At 41.0% G+C, this 20,801-nt stretch overlaps 1 protein-coding gene across 3 annotated transcripts in view; it reads left to right on the forward strand.

The window, feature by feature from the left end:
- Window positions 1-13,993, forward strand: part of MID2 (midline 2) — a 91,496-nt gene extending 77,503 nt beyond the window's left edge. For 2 of the 3 annotated variants that reach the window (XM_065900371.1, XM_065900369.1), the window contains exons 5-9: window positions 2,710-2,837; window positions 3,940-4,083; window positions 10,842-11,003; window positions 12,665-12,872; window positions 13,473-13,993. In XM_065900371.1, the coding sequence (XP_065756443.1) occupies window positions 2,710-2,837; window positions 3,940-4,083; window positions 10,842-11,003; window positions 12,665-12,872; window positions 13,473-13,875 (1,045 nt within the window). In that variant the 3' untranslated portion in view covers window positions 13,876-13,993. Of the gene's footprint in view, window positions 1-2,709; window positions 2,838-3,939; window positions 4,174-10,841; window positions 11,004-12,664; window positions 12,873-13,472 lie in introns of all 3 variants that reach the window. The other variant, XM_065900370.1, reaches the window with a different exon arrangement.
- The last annotated feature ends 6,808 nt before the right edge of the window (window positions 13,994-20,801 follow it).

Here is a 20,801-nt window from a genome sequence, read left to right on the forward strand (position 1 = left end):
TTTAATACTTCTCACATTTTAAAAAAATAAATTTATTTATTTATTTTTGGCTGTGTTGGGTCTTCGTTTCTGTGCGAGGGCTTTCTCCAATTGCGGCGAGTGGGGGCCACTCTTCATCGCGGTGCGCGGGCCTCTCACTGTCGCGGCCTCTCTTGTTGAGGAGCACAGGCTCCAGATGCGCAGGCTCAGTTGTGGCTCACGGGCCAAGTTGCTCCGCGGCATGTGGGATCTTCCCAGACCAGGGCTCGAACCCGTGTCCCCTGCATCAGCAGGCAGATTCTCAACCACTGCGCCACCAGGGAAGCCCACTTCTCACATTTTTTATAGATAATCTATAAGGTCGGATGTTTTTAAAATTCAGCATGACAAGATACAGTAGCAAATTTTGCTGGGGAATTCTTCACTAAGTCAGACCAAGTTATAATTCAGGATTGTCTTTTAAACAGCTCTCCAAAAACACATACAACTGTAGAACTACTGTATGTGTGTGATTGGTAATGGTGCTTTTGCCAACTCATTAGAAGGATTAAAATAGAGGAGATATACCATCAGCACAAATTTTGTACATTATGTGATCATAAGGCTTAAGAATTAAAACCAAAATCACAGATCAAAAACATTTTATGAAGTAGAACTGTGATGTCAGAGAATATTTACATTTTAAGCTATTTTGGTATGTAATGCTAAATTTGGCCTCCAAAATTTGAATCATTTTCAGTCCTAATAAAAACATGTAGGCATTATTTAATATAGACATAAAAAGCTTCTATGATGTCTTTATAATCATAAACGCTATCTCATTTTAATTTACGTTTCTTTGATTTTTCCTGTAGTTGGGCTTTTTAATATATTTATTGGCTATTTTCATGTGTTATGAATTAACTTCCTGTTTTATTTGTCTGCACTTCTCCTGTCACCACTTTACTTTCTGCTCATTCCCAGACACCTTAAAATCTGATCCGCCTCTAGTTTTGACCCCTTCCAGTCCATCCACTGCAGCTGGAGTATTGTTCTTATTTTTTAAATTTATTTAAAAAAATATTTTTTATTTTTTGGCTGCCTTGGGTCTTCGTAGCTGCACGCAGGCTTTCTCTAGTTGCAGAGAGCGGGGGCTACTCTTCGTTGTGGTGCACGGGCTTCTCATTGCGGTGGCTTCTTTTGTTGTGGAGCATGGGCTCTAGGCTTCCGTAGTCGTGGCACACGGGCTCAGTAGTTGTGGCGCACGGGCTTAGTTGCTCTGAGGCATGTGGGATCTTCCTGGACCAGGGCTCGAACTTGTGTCCCCTGCATTGGCAGGCGGATTCTTAACCACTGCGCTACCAGGGAAGCCCTGGAGTGTTGTCCTTGAAACATAAATTTGAGCACATCACTCCTTTGCCTCAAAAGCTTCAGTGCCTCTCATTGTATTAGTCTTTCATTTGTTTATCCTGACCTGAATTTTATTCCTGAAACATCGCAATTTCCAGAAACAGCCCAAAGCTATTGTAGGTAGATGTGTAACAGGGTATCCATGCATAAGGATATACTATTTGTTTAACTCCTCATCCCCTTACAACTAGTTCACCATACAAGTTTCCTCTCTGCTCTTCTGCATTCAATGCCTCTTCGCTCCACTCTAACATGCATATTGTTGCCAAGTTAATGTTTCTTTCCATCCTGTTATTTGCATGCTCAAGGATCTTCATTGGCTCCGATTCAGGTCTGGCACAGGACCTAAACATGCATATTTTGATCAAAGCTCAGAGATAAATCTGATGTGGAACAATGGTTTAGAATTGCTGAAGTATGTAAAATTATACCTTATTTTTTTAAAAAACAGGAACTGTCTACATGGTTAAGGGTATAAAGTTTAGAATCCAGTGAACATGGGTTCAGTTATATATTTTTTTCTGATCCTTGTGTGACCTTGAGCAAGTTCCTTAACCTTTCTATGTCTCATTTACAAAATGGAAATAACCTTTGCTACTCAGGGCGATAGTAAGGAGTAACTTAATGTATGTAGAGTGCATGCATGGTGTCTTACATGTACTAAATGCTCAGTAAGGTTAGCATTTGTGTTGTTGTTAGTCATTCAGTTATTCATTCAACAATTATTTATTCATTGTGTGTCCAACACTGTGTTAGGGACCATGGAAGATTATAAGAGGTACAAAACATGGATCCTCCTCTTGAGACTCTTAGAATTAGTTGGGGAGATAAAACTAGCATAGCATTATACAATTAGAGAATAATAAAATTAAATGTAAATGTTATCAAAGGTCAAACAAAGTACAGGATTTAGGGGAAGGTTTTAACCAAGCCCCAGCATGCTGGCTTGTTGATTAGCATTAAAAAAATAGAGGGGGAGAAAAAATTCTCTCAAACTGCTCTTTACCAAGCCTTCAGAGGTCTAGTTTTGATGCTGCCTGCCAGATGGAAAATGATGCAGAGGGGAAAGAATCCTGTATTTACTTCTCCTAATTAAGACAGGATGGGGGAGTGTGTTTGAGGGGTGAACATATGTGAATAAATATGGTATAACCCTTAATTGGTTCCTGATGATTAAAATTTAAATGGTTTCCATTGGAAAAGCACAGATATGATATTTTTCACTAAATGAATCAAGCTCTAGCAGTCATTTATTTTCACCTTGTTTAACCAGAAATCAAACATTGGATAAAGGTTGCAAACCTATTTTGATGTATATTGATGTACTTTTCTCTCTTCCAGGGTCGCTATGGCAACTGCATCTTCTCAAGTTCTGATTCCAGACATCAATTTTAATGATGCCTTTGAAAACTTTGCTTTAGATTTTTCCAGAGAAAAGAAACTGCTGGAGGGGCTAGATTATTTAACAGGTATGAAAATACTGTGCTTTCCTTTCCATTTTAGTCCTTTTCTTTTGGTGTGCTTTGACTTTAAAATAATCTGTAAAGGGCAATATTGATCATGAAAATGCTTTTATAATCTTTAAAATGATACATGTATCTTTTTACATAGAATATATTTTAGTTCATGTAACAGAAAAGAGAAATGAGTTGTCAGTGTCTCTGGGGACAGAATGGGTATACATACCATCCTTACTTAAAGGTAAAAAACAAGAAGTTGCTGATGGTTTTCTCCTTATGAGCCTGTCAGTAAAATAATGTCACTTGTTATAAGGGGTAGAACTCGGGTGGTAATGAAAGAATATTAGAGAATGTCTCACATGGGTATAGGTACCACCCAAATGATTTTAAGGAAATTTAGGGATTAGCAGATTAGGAAGAAAAATATCTGAGTTGCAGAGAATTTTAGAAGATGAAGGAGACAACCAGTCTGTTAAAAATACTGACTACCTTCAGGATTGTTGAATGATCATTCCATGAGAAAAATATACACACACAATAACTTTGTGTTTGTAGTTATCTTTGTTACTATGTTAAAATAGTTGTCATTTATTGAACATCTACTTTATACCAGGCACTATATATTAGTTTTATATCATGATCCTTACAACAAATCTGTGAGGTAATTATCATCCCCATTTTACAGATGAGGGAACTCATATTAATTTGCACAATTAACCCCTATTAATACTGCCAAAAATATATAATACAACTTACTTTGAAAAAAAAGAAATAGGTCAAAGGTCATGTAATAAGGAAACATGTGACCACTTTGCTCTAATATCTACATATGTGTTAGTGCAGGCAGAGTAGACGATGGGCAGTCAGTCATCTCAATAACTTAGGCTTAGATCTTTGCCTAAAATACCTTTACCATTGAAGCAAAAGTGGTTTGGGGGAACTTGAGGTCTCAGCACTTGGATTCAGGTTGTATGGTACATGCAATCTAAAGCTTCTTATTAAGAAAACCACCTTTCCATGAGATGTTGGGTTGGGCAGCAAGAATAACGATTGTAAAATTCCAGAACAGAGAGTATGCTTTCCTTACCTTCTTTTCCACCTTTCCTTACAGCCCCAAACCCACCATCTATCCGAGAGGAACTCTGTACTGCTTCCCATGACACCATTACAGTCCACTGGATCTCGGATGATGAGTTCAGCATCAGCTCCTATGAGCTTCAGTACACCATATTCACTGGCCAGGCTAACTTCATCAGTAAGTCATGGTGTAGTTGGGGCCTGTGGCCAGAGATAAGGAAATGTAAGGAAGCAGTAAGCTGCTCAAGATTGGCCGGGGCGCCACGAGGCAAGTGTTTGTAAGACATGTTAGGTTGTTTAGTATAGTGTTTTGTAGACAGTGCAAGCTCCCCCAGGGCATTGCAAAGACCTTACTGATGGGTGACAAGCAAGTTGTGTATTTCCTTGCTGGGCAGTCACTGGGGCCACTCCCATTTGTTTATGTAATCCTTAGCTTTTCCTCAGTTAATCCATGTCACTCCACTCTCCCAAATCAGAACACAGCTCAGAATTCATTCCTGAGTAGCTAAGCCACCATCATTGCTGATTCTGTGTGTGTGAACATCTCTCTCCTTGACTCTTCTTCCACTTCATTATCATGGTAAAATACATTACATTCAAAGACTACCACTTCCTTTACCACACCTATTTGTATCAGTGAATAAGTGAAGTGACAAGCCTTCTGCCTCTGTCACTCTTCCCTCTACCCCTTCTCCCTTTCCTCCAAGAATTACACCAAATATAAAATGGCCCATCAGTGGGCCATCAAATGAAAGACGTTCGCAAAGCAGTCATTTAGCCTACATGTTATGGTTTCACCTTCTGATGAACTGGAGCAAGACAAGGCAGTAGGATCTTAACTAGAGCTGCAAGTTCCCCTCAATGTGCTGGGGAAAATGGAAATGAAAGCAGAATTAAAAGTGGACTCAAGATTGGAACTGATTTGCACCCTAAGGTTGCGTCTGCATAGCTGCAAATTAGTATTTTCTTTTTACTTTGTGTTTGTGCTTCTGTGTCTGACTTCACAGACCCGCATGAGCGGAGTTTTTCCAACGAAACCGTCCCGATAGGCTTCCTTTTCCCGTCTTGTGACAATTTAGGGCCACATGATGGGATGGGGAGGTGAGAGGACATTTGGGCTCAAACTCGAAAAAACACTTGCCTCGTGCAGCTCCATCCTAAGCCACTTGGCCCTGGTAGCTGCTTTCCTGGGTGTTTCTTCAGGTTGTGAAGTCGCAAAACGCTAAGGCCTCCCCAACATACTTGTTTGCAGTTGTCTTTCCTGCTCGGGAAAGTCTTAAAGCCAGTAACTGTGCTTCTCTTTCCTGATATGGGGAGAGCAGTGGTCTCCTGGGAGTTGAGAATAAGTCTAAGAAGTGACAAAGATCAAAAGGCTGTCACCTCTGTTTTCGAGGGTACATAGTCCTTTGTAAAGAAAAGCTTAGAGGATAATTCTTAATAGCGATAGGACCATAGCATCTTAGAATTGGAAGGGACCTCAGATGTCATCTTGTCAAATCTTGCCTTCTACCAGAAACCCTGTAGGTGATTGTCCTGTCTCTGCTCAAACATTTCCGGTGATGGGCAGCTGAATTCTAGCCAAACAGCCCATTCAGTTGTTGAGCAGCTATAAATAATTGTTAGTGCTTCCTTATAAAAGGCCTAAGACTTCCTCCTAGTGAATAATAACAATTTGGATACGTATTATGCTTTTCCATTTACGAACACTCCCATATATGTTATGTCATTTGGTCCTCATAACTTCTTCCTTAGCCTTATGAAATAGATGATAATAATTCTATTTTATAGACGTAGAAACTGAGGCTCAAGTTAAATGAGTTGTCCAAGGTCACAGAGCTACAAACTGATGGAGTCATTATTTGAACCCAAGCCTGTCAGGCTTCAAGGTTAATGCTCCTTGAATTAAACCAGCTACCAATTATTCCTAGTCCACTGAGGATAGCTGTATTATTGCTCTGGTGTGTTAGCTGATGCCCCCTTGTCCTGTGCCTTTTTTCCAGCAGCCGTGTTGATTGTTGTGTTGACTGAGCATATAGTCAGCTGAAATCCCCAGGCATTCCAAATCCTATTCCTATACAATTGAATTTCTAAACTGAAATACAACATCTTGAATTTATTCCTATGACATTTTATCTGGTTAGTTCTGGCTCCTTATTCCAGCCTACCAAAATTCCTTTGTATGTAGTTTCTGCCTTTCAATATATTTACTTTCCCTTCCAGCGTGCCTTCTGTGTCTTCCTCCTTCGACCATTGATAGAAAAGTAGAATAGGACAGGAACAAAGGCAGAGCCCTGAAGCAAAATTTTGGATGGCAATGGGCAGATAAGTTGAAACTATTTTACTAGTAAAAAATATTCATGAAGATTCCAGTCCTACCTGCTGGTCTGGCCTGCCACTGTTGACTGAACCCTGGTTGTGAGAGCTACTTTCCCTTGAGATTTTCCTATATTTTTTCTTTTTTAAAACCACTTTATTGAGGTATAATTGACATACAAAAAGTTGTCCATCAACAGAGGAATGGATAAAGAAAATGTGGTATATACATAAAATGGAATATTATTAAGCCTTTAAAAAGAAGGAAATCCTCCCACATGCAATAACATGGATGAACCTGGAGGGCATTATGCTAAGTGAAATAAACCAGACACAGAAGGACAAATACTACATGATACCACTTACATGAAGAATCTTAAAATAGTCAAACTCCACATTTTCTTTAACCAGAAATCTCTTCCTTGCTGGTTAGAATTTTGTCCGGAGAAGTACTTCTCCTTATTTTTTCAACTTTCCTCCTTTATTTTAAACTTTCTCCCCACTTTATGTAAGATTTGAAATTGTCACAAGCCGATAATGTTTCAGATGATGCTGTTAGCTGAATGAGAATTCCAACAGATGTTTGGATAATGGTCTTCCCCATTACTGTATATCTTTCCTCTGTTTCAGCTTTGCGTTTTGTATTATGAAAGCACTGGCTATAACCTCTCCCTGGCCAGGCAGTCTGTAACATACTGCCACAAAGATGTAACTTCTATTTCCCCTCATTTTCATTCTCATGCAAATGCTCTCCACACACATTTACACTCAGGTTCATGAATTTCCATATTGTGGTCTTTCCATTTTGAACACGGTTTATACTTCCATTACCATAATTCAATGATAAATCCCATCTCATTAAGTCTCAGTGATACCCAGAGGATCATATATTTACCTTTTTAAAATTTAGAAATGATTTCAAAATTACAGAAAACTTGCAAGACCAGCACAAAGAATGCCCATATACTCTTTACCCAGATTCACCTATTGTTAATGTTTTATCCCATTTCCTTTATCATTTGCTAACATTCTCTGTTTCTGTCCATTTTTTCTGAACCATTTGAGAGTAACTGGCATACATCATGGCCTTTCACCCCTAAATCCTTCAGTGTGTGTTTCCTAAGAATAAAGAAATTCTCTTATGTATCCACAGTATAGTTATCAACTTTAAGAGGTATGACGTTGATGCAGTACTTTTAACTAATCCACCATTCATATTCCAATCTTGACGGTTGACCCAATAATATACTTTATGACATTTTAAGGACCCAATGTTGTCCTATATAGTCTAGGATCAGGCATTGGACTTAAATTGTCATATTTCTAGCATCCTTTAATCTGGAACATTTTCTCAGCCTTTCTTTGTCTTTAATGACATTGATATATATATATATATTTTGTGTGTGTGTGTGTGTGTGTGTGGTATGCGGGCCTCTCACTGCCGCAGCCTCTCCCGTTGCGCAGTACAGGCTCCGGACGCGCAGGCTCAGCGACCATGGCTCACGGGCCCAGCCACTCCGTGGCATGTGGGATCCTCCCGGACCGGGGCACGAACCCGTGTCCCCTGCATCGGCAGGCAGATTCTCAACTACTGCGCCACCAGGGAAGCCCATACATTGATATTTTTTAAAGTGCCCTTTTAATTTGTTTATTATGCTGTTCCTTATTTTGAGTTTGTCTGATGTTTCCTCACGATTATATTCAGATTACACATTTATGGCTGGAAGGCTACATAAGAGACGTGTTCTCTTTAGGACATCACAACTGGAGACACACAATGTGTACTTGCCCTTCATTGGTGATGCTCATTTTGATCACTTGATCAAAGATGTTGCCTGATTTCTTCTTTGCATAGTTACTGTTTTTCCTTTTGCAACTAATAAGCAATCTGTGCCATGATACTTTAAGACCATGAAAATATCCTGCTTCCTCATCAAACCCATCCCACCCCATCCCTGTTTTAGCATCAATCAATAATTCTCACCTGATCCAATCTTTACTCTGATGATGGCAAAATAATGATTTTCCAACTGAGCATCCCCTTCCACATTTACAAGTTGCCACTCTGCATTCTACTGTAAGCAAGAGACTCATCCTTCATTTGTTTTATTTTTTTTTTTTACTTCTCAGTATGGACTTATGAATTCTCTTTTTTCGATGGTTTATAATTCTTTACTGCCCTTATTTATTTTGGTGCTCAGATTGCCCAAATTTAGCCAGTGGGAGCCTTTTAAGCTGACTCTTGGGTCCTTATAGTCTTCCATCATTTTCTCCAGTGTTTCCTTACTTTTCAGCATAACAAAAGGTTGTACGCTCATTTTGACCGTATCCTGCCCCAGCCCTGAAGTCAGCCATTTTTCCAAGGAACCCTGGTCCCTTTTAGTAGGAGAATGTTATTATAGACCAAAACCTGGGTACTAGAAGTACACACATACACCCATGTACATATACATATTCGCACATAATATACGTACCCACATACTTAACATATGTGCAATATGTATGCACATACACATACAAATACATATTTTAGAAATCACGAGTTTATACCAATATCTCCAATTCCAGTCCATCCCCACAGGTTCGTTCTTACCTTCCCCCATTTCATATTTGTATGTTCCTACTTCCACAATGAGAAGCCTGGTCCCAGCAACATCGACTCGGATACTCGTTTGCTCAATAACACATCTGAAATAGTTTCAGAATGGCGTTGCCTATCCCACTGCAAACACAAACAATAGTGAGGATTTGTTTACAGTTCTCCTCTTGCCCTTTGCTGTGATTGTTTACATTTGAAATGCAGGTGGCTTCAATTTTTTCAGTTTGCCTTCAGTTTTAGACCCCACTCTTCCCATTCATATTGACAGCATTTAAATCTTTTGAACTTGTAAAACAACAATGTTTCCAAAAGGGAAAACTATACAAAAAAAGGTGTACTCAGAGAAGTGTCATTCTCTCCTGTATCCTTTTCATTTTCTTCCCCCACCTCCATCCCCTGTAGGCAACCAGCTTCATTATTTTCTGGTTTTTCCTTCTTGTTGCTATTATTGTTTTGTAAATCTAAGCAAATATATGTATGTTTTCTTATTTGCCTTTCTTTCTCGCAAAAAAAAAAGGTAGCATACTACATAAACTCTTTTGCAATTTTCTTTTTTAAATTAACAGTATATCTTGGAAATCACTCTGTTATCAGTTCATAGAGATCTTCCACCTTCTTTTTTATAGCTGCATAGTACTTCATTATGAAGTTGGTTTTGTATTGTTAGCAGTATATCTGGAAGATCATATATTTCCCTTGTGTCTTTTCACGCGAATCACTGAACATCGCCACCAATTATTCTTCTTTCTATAGCATATCTGTTTGCACCCCCATTATGCTTCTTTTTTCTAGTTTTAATTTAGACTTCTTCTACTGCTCCCCAAATTAATTATAAAACCCTTCTGATCATATCTCTTTCAAATCACTTATTATTATTTCCAGTTTTTAACCTCACTAAATCCTTTGCTAGAGCTGCATAGAAATGACTAAATTCACCACTCATTTTCCCTGCCCTTTCTTTTCTATCCTCTGGTAGAATTATGGTTAAAAAGTGGTAACCTGACTGAAAAGCAGATAACAGAAGAGATAAGTCTAAATTCACAGGCTAGAATGTTGATCCCTCTTTTACTAAAAGTTAGCCAAATACATGTTTTTAATTATGTACATTTTCTCTGTTTAAGTCAATGTTTATGGTCTAAAGAGTTTCAAAAGCAGAAACCTAGATCTCTGATCCCTTTCCCTACTTGGGAGGGAAGGAGATTCCAGACAACAATGTGTTCCTGGACCACCCAACCTCAAATGAGTATTGGAATCAGAACCAGGAAGGGGTAAAACTGGGTAGTGTCAAGTGAGGAGATGATATTCTGCTTTGACTGTTATGTCATCTCCTTGGCTTCCCTGTGACACCTTGGAGCCCACCAAGATTGGAAGTAAGGGTGAGGATGGTGTGGGAGAGTTGAATCATAAGCCCTGAAAGCTTTGCTACCTTGCAGAGACTAAGGAACATTACTGTTTGCTCCGTGAATTGTGATGTAGTGGAGAGAACCCTGGACTAGGATTAAAGAGACCAGAGTTCTACTCTCAGCACCATCCCCAGCTATCTGTGGCCTTGGGCAAGTCACTTTTCTTCTCTCTGTCTTAGTTTCCTATTTGTAAAATGAGGGAAATATAGTGCCTAGTTGTCATTTTGGCTCTGAGATTCCATGTTACTGTGCTCTGCTCCACCCATTCGAGGTCAGACTCAGATCTCAGAGGATTGGACCTTTGGAGTAAAGACCTAGAGACTCCATAAAAGAGATGATTCTGTGATTTTGTATAGAAGTTTTCCTGTATTATTTGGCAGCAAATTGGAGTAACCTAACTCTCACTAGTGGTTACATTCAGTTACCAGAAGCAAGGAGCCTGGCATAAGCTTAGCTCCGTGGGAGAAAAGAAGCAGAGGAGGTTCATCTCACTATGTCTTCCACGATTCAAAAGAAAACAAAATGAAATTCACTTTTGGGGGGGCTTATGATGAATTTTCAGTGTGCTTCTCATCATCCTACCTCTATTACCTTAACATCCTTCCTTTCCCCACGTTACAGGCCTGTATAATTCCGTGGATAGCTGGATGATTGTGCCCAACATCAAACAGAACCATTACACAGTTCATGGACTTCAGAGTGGGACACGCTACATCTTCATTGTTAAAGCCATAAACCAAGCAGGCAGCCGGAACAGTGAGCCTACCCGACTCAAAACAAACAGTACGTTGTGGTGATTCCAAAAGGAGAGAGCAGCTTTGCCCTCAGTGCCAGCAAGTACACTTAGCCTGACACTGGCACCCACAGCAGTGTAAGAGGGCAGTGGCACTGGGTAGAGGAGCTGTACTGTTGGAGTCTGTGCTTTGGGCAGGGGGGTTGTTTGTGTCCTTGGGAGGTATGTGGACACAGAGATACACATAAAACAGCTGGTGGCTTGGGAGGATGTTAGTGAAGAGTTTTTCTCTGCATTCTGCCTCCATGCTTTGGGGACAATTGAGTAAAAGAGTACTGTTTGTGATAATCTGGTAAAATCCTCCTGCTGAGAAGCCATACCTGCTAGGAATGCTTTTGACTAAAAGTGACAGAAAAATCCAACTAATTTAGCTTAACAAATAGTATTTTTTAGCAGCTTAAACAAATAGTGTTTTTCTCTCTCTTTCGCATAGCAAGAAGCTCGAAGTTTAGGCGGTTCAGGGATGGTGCAGCAGTTCTGTGATGTCGTAAGAGACCCAGGCACCTTCTCCTTTTGTGTGTTGGCTTATTGCCACATGGTCACAACATGACCACTGCAACCTCTAGACGTCATATTTCCTTTCAAGATAGAAAGAAGGGGGAAAGTGTTGGTACACGTGATGGCTGTCCCTTTCATCAAGAAAGCAGACACTTTCCTAGAAGTTTCCTCCATCCTCTCTGACTTCTGCTTCCATCTTCTCAGTCAACCCTAGCAGCGAGGGAGGCTAGGAGCTTGAGTATTTAGCTTTTCTGACCTCTATAGTAAAAGTGGGTAAGAGAGAAAAAGTAGGGGGTGGGTGTTACGTTCGCCAACAGTGTCTGCCAGACGCGTTGGTATTGCCATACCCAGCTGTTGGCTTCTAGTAACTAACTGGTTTTGTCTAGGACTGTAAGGAATAATTTGTTGTCAGTGATCCTGCACAACAAATATTTTTTCTAATTATTGATGATGCAAAAGTCACTCTAACAAAGTTACCTAATTATATGTTATTTACATCCCAGTAGTTAGGGGGCAAACAATTTGTCCTGTAGTTGAGTTATTCTCAGGTTTATTTGTTCTGCCACCAAGCAGCAGTTATCTCATCTGTCCCCTCACTTTGTCTCACCTCAAATACTCCTTCCCCTAAAATCTGCTCAAAGCCCAAACCACCCACTGAAATAAAGCAAAGTACAAAACTTATTTGAGGACATGAGACCCTGAGAGTGCCCCCCCCCTTTTTTTTTTTTTTGTGGTACGTGGGGCTCTCACTGTTGTGGCCTCTCCCGTTGCGGAGCACAGGCTCCGGACACGTAGGCTCAGCGGCCATGGCTCACGGGCCCAGCCGCTCCGCGGCATGTGGGATCTTCCCGGACCGGGGCACGAACCCATGTCCCCTGCATCGGCAGGCGGACTCTCAACCACTGCGCCACCAGGGAAGCCCGAGAGCCCCCTTTTAACTTGATAGTCTGTGAAGGGGGCACAGCTTATTTTTATTTTATTGAAAACAGTGGCTTCTGGCCTGTTTCCTTAATATAATCCAAACACCAGTCAACTTTCACTGACTCAAGAATGATCATCTTGTCGAGGCTCCTCTGATAGTGATGGTCCTGGAGGACAAAGATAGAATTCTTAAATACTTCCTCATGCATTTTCTTTTTGCTACTTTTTTCAGGCCAACCCTTTAAACTGGATCCCAAAATGACTCACAAGAAGTTGAAGATCTCCAATGATGGACTGCAGATGGAGAAGGATGAAAGCTCTCTGAAGAAGAGCCATACCCCAGAGAGGTTTAGTGGCACAGGATGCTATGGGGCAGCAGGAAATATATTCATTGACAGTGGCTGCCACTACTGGGAGGTGGTCATGGGTTCCTCAACATGGTAAGTGGATCCCACTTTTCTTTTCTCCTCTCTCCCCTGTTGTTAGGTCCCTGGGAGATTTAGTTCTATAGCACAAACGTAATACCAGTAAGTCAAGGTTAAAAGGCATGTGATGGAAACCACTGCTAGAAAGATTTGCCAGTTTTTAAAAAATAAAATTAGGGAAAATATACTGAGCTAGGAGTTGAAAATTACAGCACTCTAATTGCTAACTATTTTTAAGGCTCTAGTGATGGGCTTCCCTGGTGGCGCAGTGGTTGAGAGTCTGCCTGCCGATGCAGGGGACACGGGTCCGTGCCCTGGTCCGGGAAGATCCCACATGCCGCACAGCGGCTGGGCCCGTGAGCCATGGCCGCTGAGCCTGCGCGTCCGGAGCCTGTGCTCCGCAATGGGAGAGGCCACAACAGTGAGAGGCCCGCGTACCGCAAAAACAAAAGCAAAAACAAAATAAAACTCTAGTGCTGTCAGTATTATGGATCTAAATGTAAACTGTTTAAAGAAGAAACATGTATTCTATTTCTTAGATATTCTGTAAAGTGTCTAGCATAACTCAGATCATTAATAAATGTTTATTTCTCTCTCCTTTCTACTGTCTCACAGGTATGCAATTGGCATTGCCTACAAATCAGCTCCCAAGAATGAATGGATTGGCAAGAACGCCTCCTCATGGGTCTTCTCTCGATGCAATAGTAACTTCGTAGTCAGACATAACAACAAGGAAATGCTGGTGGATGTGCCACCACAGTTGAAGCGTCTGGGTGTCCTTCTGGATTATGACAACAACATGCTGTCTTTCTATGACCCAGCTAACTCTCTCCATCTTCATACTTTTGATGTGACCTTCATTCTTCCAGTTTGTCCAACATTCACAATCTGGAACAAATCCCTGATGATCCTGTCTGGCTTGCCTGCCCCAGATTTTATTGATTACCCCGAGCGGCAGGAATGCAACTGCAGGCCTCAAGAATCCCCTTATGTTTCTGGGATGAAAGCTTGCCATTAAGTTTCAAGAGAGCGTATAATTCACTGGCTCTCCAGTTCAGCAGTTCTTCCCCTCCTAAACCTCAGTTAGTGTCCAATATACAAGATACAAAAATAAAGTTCATTTGAAGCATCCAAAATAACTAGATATTATAGATTTAATTTTTGTGCATTAAAGCTTGTATTTGAATTAATGTATTGAGTTTCTCAGAACAAATTATCTGAGTAGTCTGGGTTCAAGCCATTGGAGAAGAAATTTGAAGAATGCTTCTCTTGTCATTGGAGAATTAAAAATTCCCAGTGATTTAGGAGTATAAATGATATTGGAAGGAATTAGGGTCATTCTAGGTAAATAATGTAGAAAGATGCTCTGTACAAGGGGCTAGCCAGCTGGAGAGCAGGGGTGTGTCAGCCTTGCTAGTACTGGCCAATTAGGCCAAGTAGAATTTTGAAGTGTCAAATGATCCCATATTATATGCAGCTTTTTATGAGAAAACCTACAATCAAGGATTTATTATGAAGAAAACATGTCTGTGTATATATAATATATATATAAAATGAATAAATAATATATATTATATATTCATTTTATAATTATATATACATAATAAACTTTTTAATTTAGTCATTCGCGTGAGAAATATACTGGAAGGGAAAATAAATTATACCATCCATTTTTGTCCCCTAAAGGGAACATCAAAATCAGTCAACATTTCTTCCCCCCTCCATTCATCCCTCCCTTCCTCCCTCCTGTCACACACACACATGCACATGCAATAATGACATAGATGGTGGGAAGGGCTCTAGGTTGGATCAGGAGAGATAGGGAGACAAGACTGCACAAGAGATGCTATTGCTGGATAGGAAATTGATCCAGGTAGATCTGTTATACGTAGCACAGTTTCATCGATGCTACCTAATGGAGGAGGTTTGTCCGAATTCTTGAAAATTCTGTCACAGAATATTTCAAAGAAGTACAGTTTTCTTACTCTCAAGTACATACAGTTACTAGAATTAGGCTTAAAAAAAGACTTGCATAATGGAGGTTCTTTAGGAACCTTCTTTATTTACCTAATCAGTAAGAATGGAGTGTTGTAGATGCAACAACTATTTGCATATAAATGTACTTATATTTTCAGATAAAACACTTCTGAAGTGCTTAAGAATGCCTGAGAATAGTTTGTTTTCTTAAACAGGTTAAATAATCATTCTTCCCGCAATCTTATTTACACTATTCATTTGCTTAGCCAACCCTTCATGGCAAATGCGGATGTAAGCTTCAACCCAGTCCTTAATCACTATCGTGGAAGGGAATCAAGCTTTATGGTCTGTGCTTCTGTCAGTTCCGCTGCTGGGATTGGGAGTGTCAGCACCAGAACTTTCTCGTTTCAGGAGCTGAGCCGGCTTTAAGGAGTCTACTAATTGGGAGTCGTGAAAATATTGTTGTTGCACAACGTGTTAGTTGTAACAAGTCCCCAGATCGGAGCCTTGAAACAATGCCAAAACTTCTCCCCATCTTCCTTTCCACAGCCTTTGGTGGGCGTTCATTCATTAATTCATTCAACCAACTATTAGATGCCAGGTACCACGCTGAAGCTGACCTATTGATAATCCACAGCCCCTGCTGTCAAATGGCTTATTATTCTGTAGGAGAGACAAAGTATCTATACAAATCCCCTAAGGAACAGTTTCGTATTGTTTGTACACCTAACATGGAAAGCAAGACTGATGCAGCTACAGATGGCAGGCTCAAACTTACCTATCTAGTGGCAAAGTAGGTTTTTTTGGTTTTAAAAACCCTACGTACTTACTGCTAATCAGGAAATGAGCAACCTCGGTAAGATTCAGCAGTGCTGGGAAATAGCTTGCAGTGATGGAAAGCTCATCATAGCCTTCAGACTAAAATAATCTATTTCCTCTGCCATTTACTAGCTGTGTGACCCAGGGCAAGTACTTCACTTCTCTGAGCCGCTGTTTCCTCTTCTGTACAATAATACCTACCTCACAAGGCTGTTGCAAAGATGAAAAAAAGATAGCACATTGTAGTTAAGTATGCAACAAATATTAATCTCCTCCGCTCAGCCCCAGGCCCAGTACAGTGTAGCAGTGCTTTAAAATGGATGTCTTTCATTTCTAAGTTACTCTAAGTCTCTCCTCTAGAGCCTATCTCCAAATTCTTAAACAAAACAGATGATTTTAACCCCTTCATAAAATCTTTCACTGGCTCCCATAGCATTCAGTAGGAAGTCCCAGTTACTTACCCACTTTGGCTTTTCAAGTCCCTATTTGCTTTCCCAGCTTCATCTTTTGCCACCTTCCCCCTCACACTGATTACTCTAGCCAAACTTAACGATTTTCACAAGTTGTTCTCTGGGCCTGGAATAGAGACATTAGTAACAATTTTGATGCCCAGAGTAAACAGTAGGAGTTGTTCTTAAATTAAGGGAATAGTGTGAAAATGCTGTAAGTGCAGAACACTCCACCTTCACCCCAGTCCGATTTTCTTTACCTTGGCCTTGGGACTCCCATGCCATTCATTTTTGTGCCTTTTAGATTTTACTGACCTGAGACAAAGCTTCAGTTTCTCCACCCTACTTTTGACTCTAGCCTGGACTTGCTTTCCCCGCCTCTACCCCACTAGACTAGATTAACTCCTGAACCCCTAGGCTGGATTATGTTCTCCAGCTCCCATGGCACCCTGAGCACTACCCCCTCTCAGCAATAATCACATTGTATAGCAGTGTTTTTCAAAGTGTGGTCCTCAGACCACCTGTTAGAATCATTTTTGGTGTTTGTTAAAACAATTGATTCCTAGACCTCACCCTCGATCTTCTTAATTAAAACGTCTGGGCACATAAGTGGAATTTTACATTTTTAACAAGCTCCCCCAGGTAATTCTGATGCACACAAAGGTTTAACATATAAGAATCGTCTTCCCCACTAGACTGTGAATACCTTGAGGGCAAAGACTGTGTCTTTTGGTTTTGCTGTTGTATGTTCAACACCTGACACAGGGTGTGGAACAGAGAGTAGTTGCCTGGCTAATGTTAATTGCATGAATGTATGAGTGAACAAATGAATAATCAAAGTTTCCCTGTTGTACTCTGATAGCCATATTGGTGTTTGTTGTTTTCTGGGCAGAAATGCTTGGCCTCTTCTCCATTTGGGCTGTATTGATATTGTTTTGTAAATGTCCTAGGACTCATACATATAAATGAGTACTGTCTTCCTCAAAAGCTCTTTTGGAAGTTGACTTGGGGAATTGTCTGGAGCATGTGGCACCATTCTTTCCCATAACCTTTCAGTCTTTTCAAACTTTGAATGTGGATTTCAGTTTTGGTCATAGCCCAAAATCACTCAGAGCTGAGTCTACTGAATAAAGTAGGAAAATAAACTGGGTTTGGGGTAAGCAATGAAGTTTCTGAGCCGAATAATAAAAAGTGCTTTCCAAGAAAAAACATGGTGGCAAAGTATTCAGTGGGGGTGTGGTGAGTCCCAGATACTTCAGTAAACTTAAGACTTTCATAGAATACTGTCAATGCCAGGTACCTTAAGAGAAGTCATTGACTACCTCTAGCTAAACCCAGTTGGACAAAGGGAATAGGACCTGTATTTAACATCTTCAAGGAAGGAGACTGCATAAGTTTTCACTGTTGCTCTCCTCAGTCTGTTCTCGTACAATCCTTTCTGCCAGCACATTATTCTTTCTGTCTGCAATTTATGCTTATTTTCACTTTTTATATCGTCTTATTGAAGAAAGCACAAAAATAATCAACAATAAAGTTAAACATGTTTTGAGAATATGAAAGAAATTTTAATGCCACATTGGAGTTCTGGCTACTTGTAAGTAAGAGTAACTGCATCTGTATGTATTTTTATCATACAATTCCATTGTGTAAACTTCGGATGCAGTGAATTTCAAATTGCAGCAAAATCACTTCTATGTTCTTTTCGGCTAAAATACGCTAGGTGAATTTTCTAAGCTTCCATGGTTTACATATTTATATATGACTACCTGGTTGGAGCAATCCACAGATGGACTTTTTGATAAGTGCAAATATTTGATACCCTTTCTTCTACAGAATGGAGAATGTGAGGCTGACAGATGAGAACTACTTCCACATTTATTTTAATTCCTGAAGCCAACTGCAGCCTCAGAGCCATTGGGCTGTACTTTGTGTATTACAGGTTGGCCAGGTTGACGGCCATTAGGTCAGGTGAAACTGCCTTTTACAGTCTGGTCTGCCAGCTTCAGACATATGCTATGTTGTTGTTCTCGGCTAGAATATTTATTAGACTATTATTGGACTATTTTTTATCAAATATTTTATCCCAGGCTTGTTTGTACTGGGAGCTCTGGACCAGTAGTGTCTCTCCTAGTGACAGAAATCTGAGCATCTGTGGATTACACAGCCTCATCCCTCTAAAAAAAATATCCCAGCCCATTCAAAATGCTATATTATGAATTAAATAAATATATATGTATTCATGAGCTCTTGATTGTCTCTCACTGGAGTTTGAATTGGGGGAAGATTAAAAGGAAAAAGGTCATGGGTTACTGGAATTGTCTAAATGACTTAGGGGAAATTAATTATGTAGTGGGTAGAGATTTGGGCAGGGAGGATCCGGAGCATCTGGAAATCGAGATCCAATCATGAAGACTTTGGTTTCAGGAGGAAGATACAGTCAGGAAGACTAAAGAAATGAAAGTATAAGGCCCAAGGAAACACGGCACATTCAGTTCCAGTGATTGGGCCAGAAGGTGGGAATTAAGGAAGAACAAAGAAAATCCCAGTGCTGGAACCTAGTGGTTAAAGTCAGGATAGGGCCAGATGTAAGCAGACTTGCTGTTAAACATCTGGCCTGTAGGAGGAGCCTGGGAGGGTTAGGAGATCCACCCCCACCCCACCCCACCCCCTACCCCGGAGCTGGGCTTGGACATACTTTAATCAGAGTTACTAAAGGGGGCATGCAATGTGAAGCGAAGCAGGCCAGTCAAGGGTGGCAGCTAGCAGAGAGACTAGGAAGCCCAAAGGCAAGAGGGTTAAAATATAAAAGACAAAAATTTGGAATTTCAGGGGTTAGTGGCCCATCTGGAGAACAGCAGCCCATGCAGAAGCTGAATATGGGGCTATTACCCACAGCTAAGAGTTTATACATTTTGGGGGATGTGATGTTTGGAAAGGCTGGCTCCATCCTAATGTGCCAGGCCAGAGCAGACATGGAGCTCTTTATATTCCCCTTCCTAGAAATAGCGTTGGTCCTAGAGTCTCAGTGAAGCTGAGCCTGTAGGTAGGGGCGAGGTGGTGTGTTACAAAGATTAGGAGTAATGGAGGCCAGATAGGTTGTTACATGGATACTGGAAATGTATATAGCATGATAGCTAATGAGAATGATTCTCCCTCACTGTGAATTTCTAGGGGTCAGGGTTAGGACCAAGGTGATCTTCCTATAACTGTCGGGCATAACATGCAAGTTACAGTTGTGATAGGTCTGGCCTGGTCATTCACGCGGCATTTATTTATGTTCCAAGGACTCTACTCATATCTGCGGGGGCATTTTAAAACGTATTTCTGACTTTATAATCTGGTGGGGTATGCAACTCAATAATTCTACCCCAATAATTTTCAATCTCTGAATTAGAGTTACTAGTGGTAGCTGAAAAACAAAACCGTTACTGGAGACGCAGGGGTGAGAGTGGAAGCTCTTACCAGACTTGTACGTAGGAGATACTTGGTAAGTGCTAGTTGAATAGAATAAGAACCTGATAAGCAGAATGACAAATGGGCCACCTCATATATTGTGAGGTTTGTCTTAGGTGAACTCCACACCACCACTCACATAATTCCTCTCAGGCATGTATCCCTGGTCCAGCATTCCCCCAACTCCCTCTTGGTTAACAGACTATTGTTCTTTATGGCCAGTCTCTTTCAAAGGGAACAATTAGAAGAATTAATATATTAGCCATCAGTAATGTGTAAATGGAAGGGCATGGGCAAAATTCACATCTCGGGCTTCCATGGTGGTGCAGTGGTTAAGAATCCACCTGCCGATGCAGGGGACACGGGTTCGATCACTGGTCTGGGAAGATCCCACGTGCTGTGGAGCAACTAAGCCCGTGCGCCACAACTACCGAGCCTGCACTCTAGAGCCCGTGCTCCACAACAAGAGAAGCCACCGCAATGAGAAGCCCACGCGCAGCAACGAAGACCCAACACAGCCAAAAAAAAAAAAATTCACATCTCTATCAACTCCTCACTCTACCTCTTCCTTCCTTCTCAGAAAACAAGAAAATGTTAACAAGGACCTTCCAGAGGCAATGCTTTTGTTGTCTGACCTAGGGGTGACTGGGGTGGGGCAAGCTTCAGATTTTCAGGTTTGGAAAGGGTCAGCCAACAATGCTCTGGCAAGCCTGTTGGGAACATATTCTGGGCCAAGAGGAGTCTTTCAAATAACAGAATGTAAATGCCCACTCTACTTGTGCATAGACGGCAAAGAGGATCTGCTACTCCTCCCACCAGATTGGAAGTCCCAGAAACATGGAATTTGAGCTGATTCTCCCGATGTACAGTGGCAGGAAAAGGCCATTTATGATGTACATATCTTTTTGTTCAGCTCAACTCCCTCAGGGATAAGGGAGGGTGCTGTGATATACCAGAAATGTGAAATTCACAGCATAGCAGGTAAAGATACAATGAATGACGTTCAGAGTCAAACAGTTTTTTATTTTATTAGTGAAAGGAAGAGTAGTCAAAGTTTCCTGCTCCTAGTGGTTCGTATCCCAAGCACCAAAAAGAATTACACTGGGGCTTCCCTGGTGGCGCAGTGGTTGAGAGTCTGCCTGCCGATGCAGGGGACACGGGTTCGTGCCCCGGTCCGGGTGGATGCCACATGCTGCGGAGCGGCTGGGCCCGTGAGCCATGGATGCGGGGCCTGCGCGTCCAGAGC

Source organism: Phocoena phocoena, chromosome X (genome assembly GCF_963924675.1).
Source record: "Phocoena phocoena chromosome X, mPhoPho1.1, whole genome shotgun sequence".
NCBI lineage: Eukaryota > Metazoa > Chordata > Mammalia > Artiodactyla > Phocoenidae > Phocoena > Phocoena phocoena.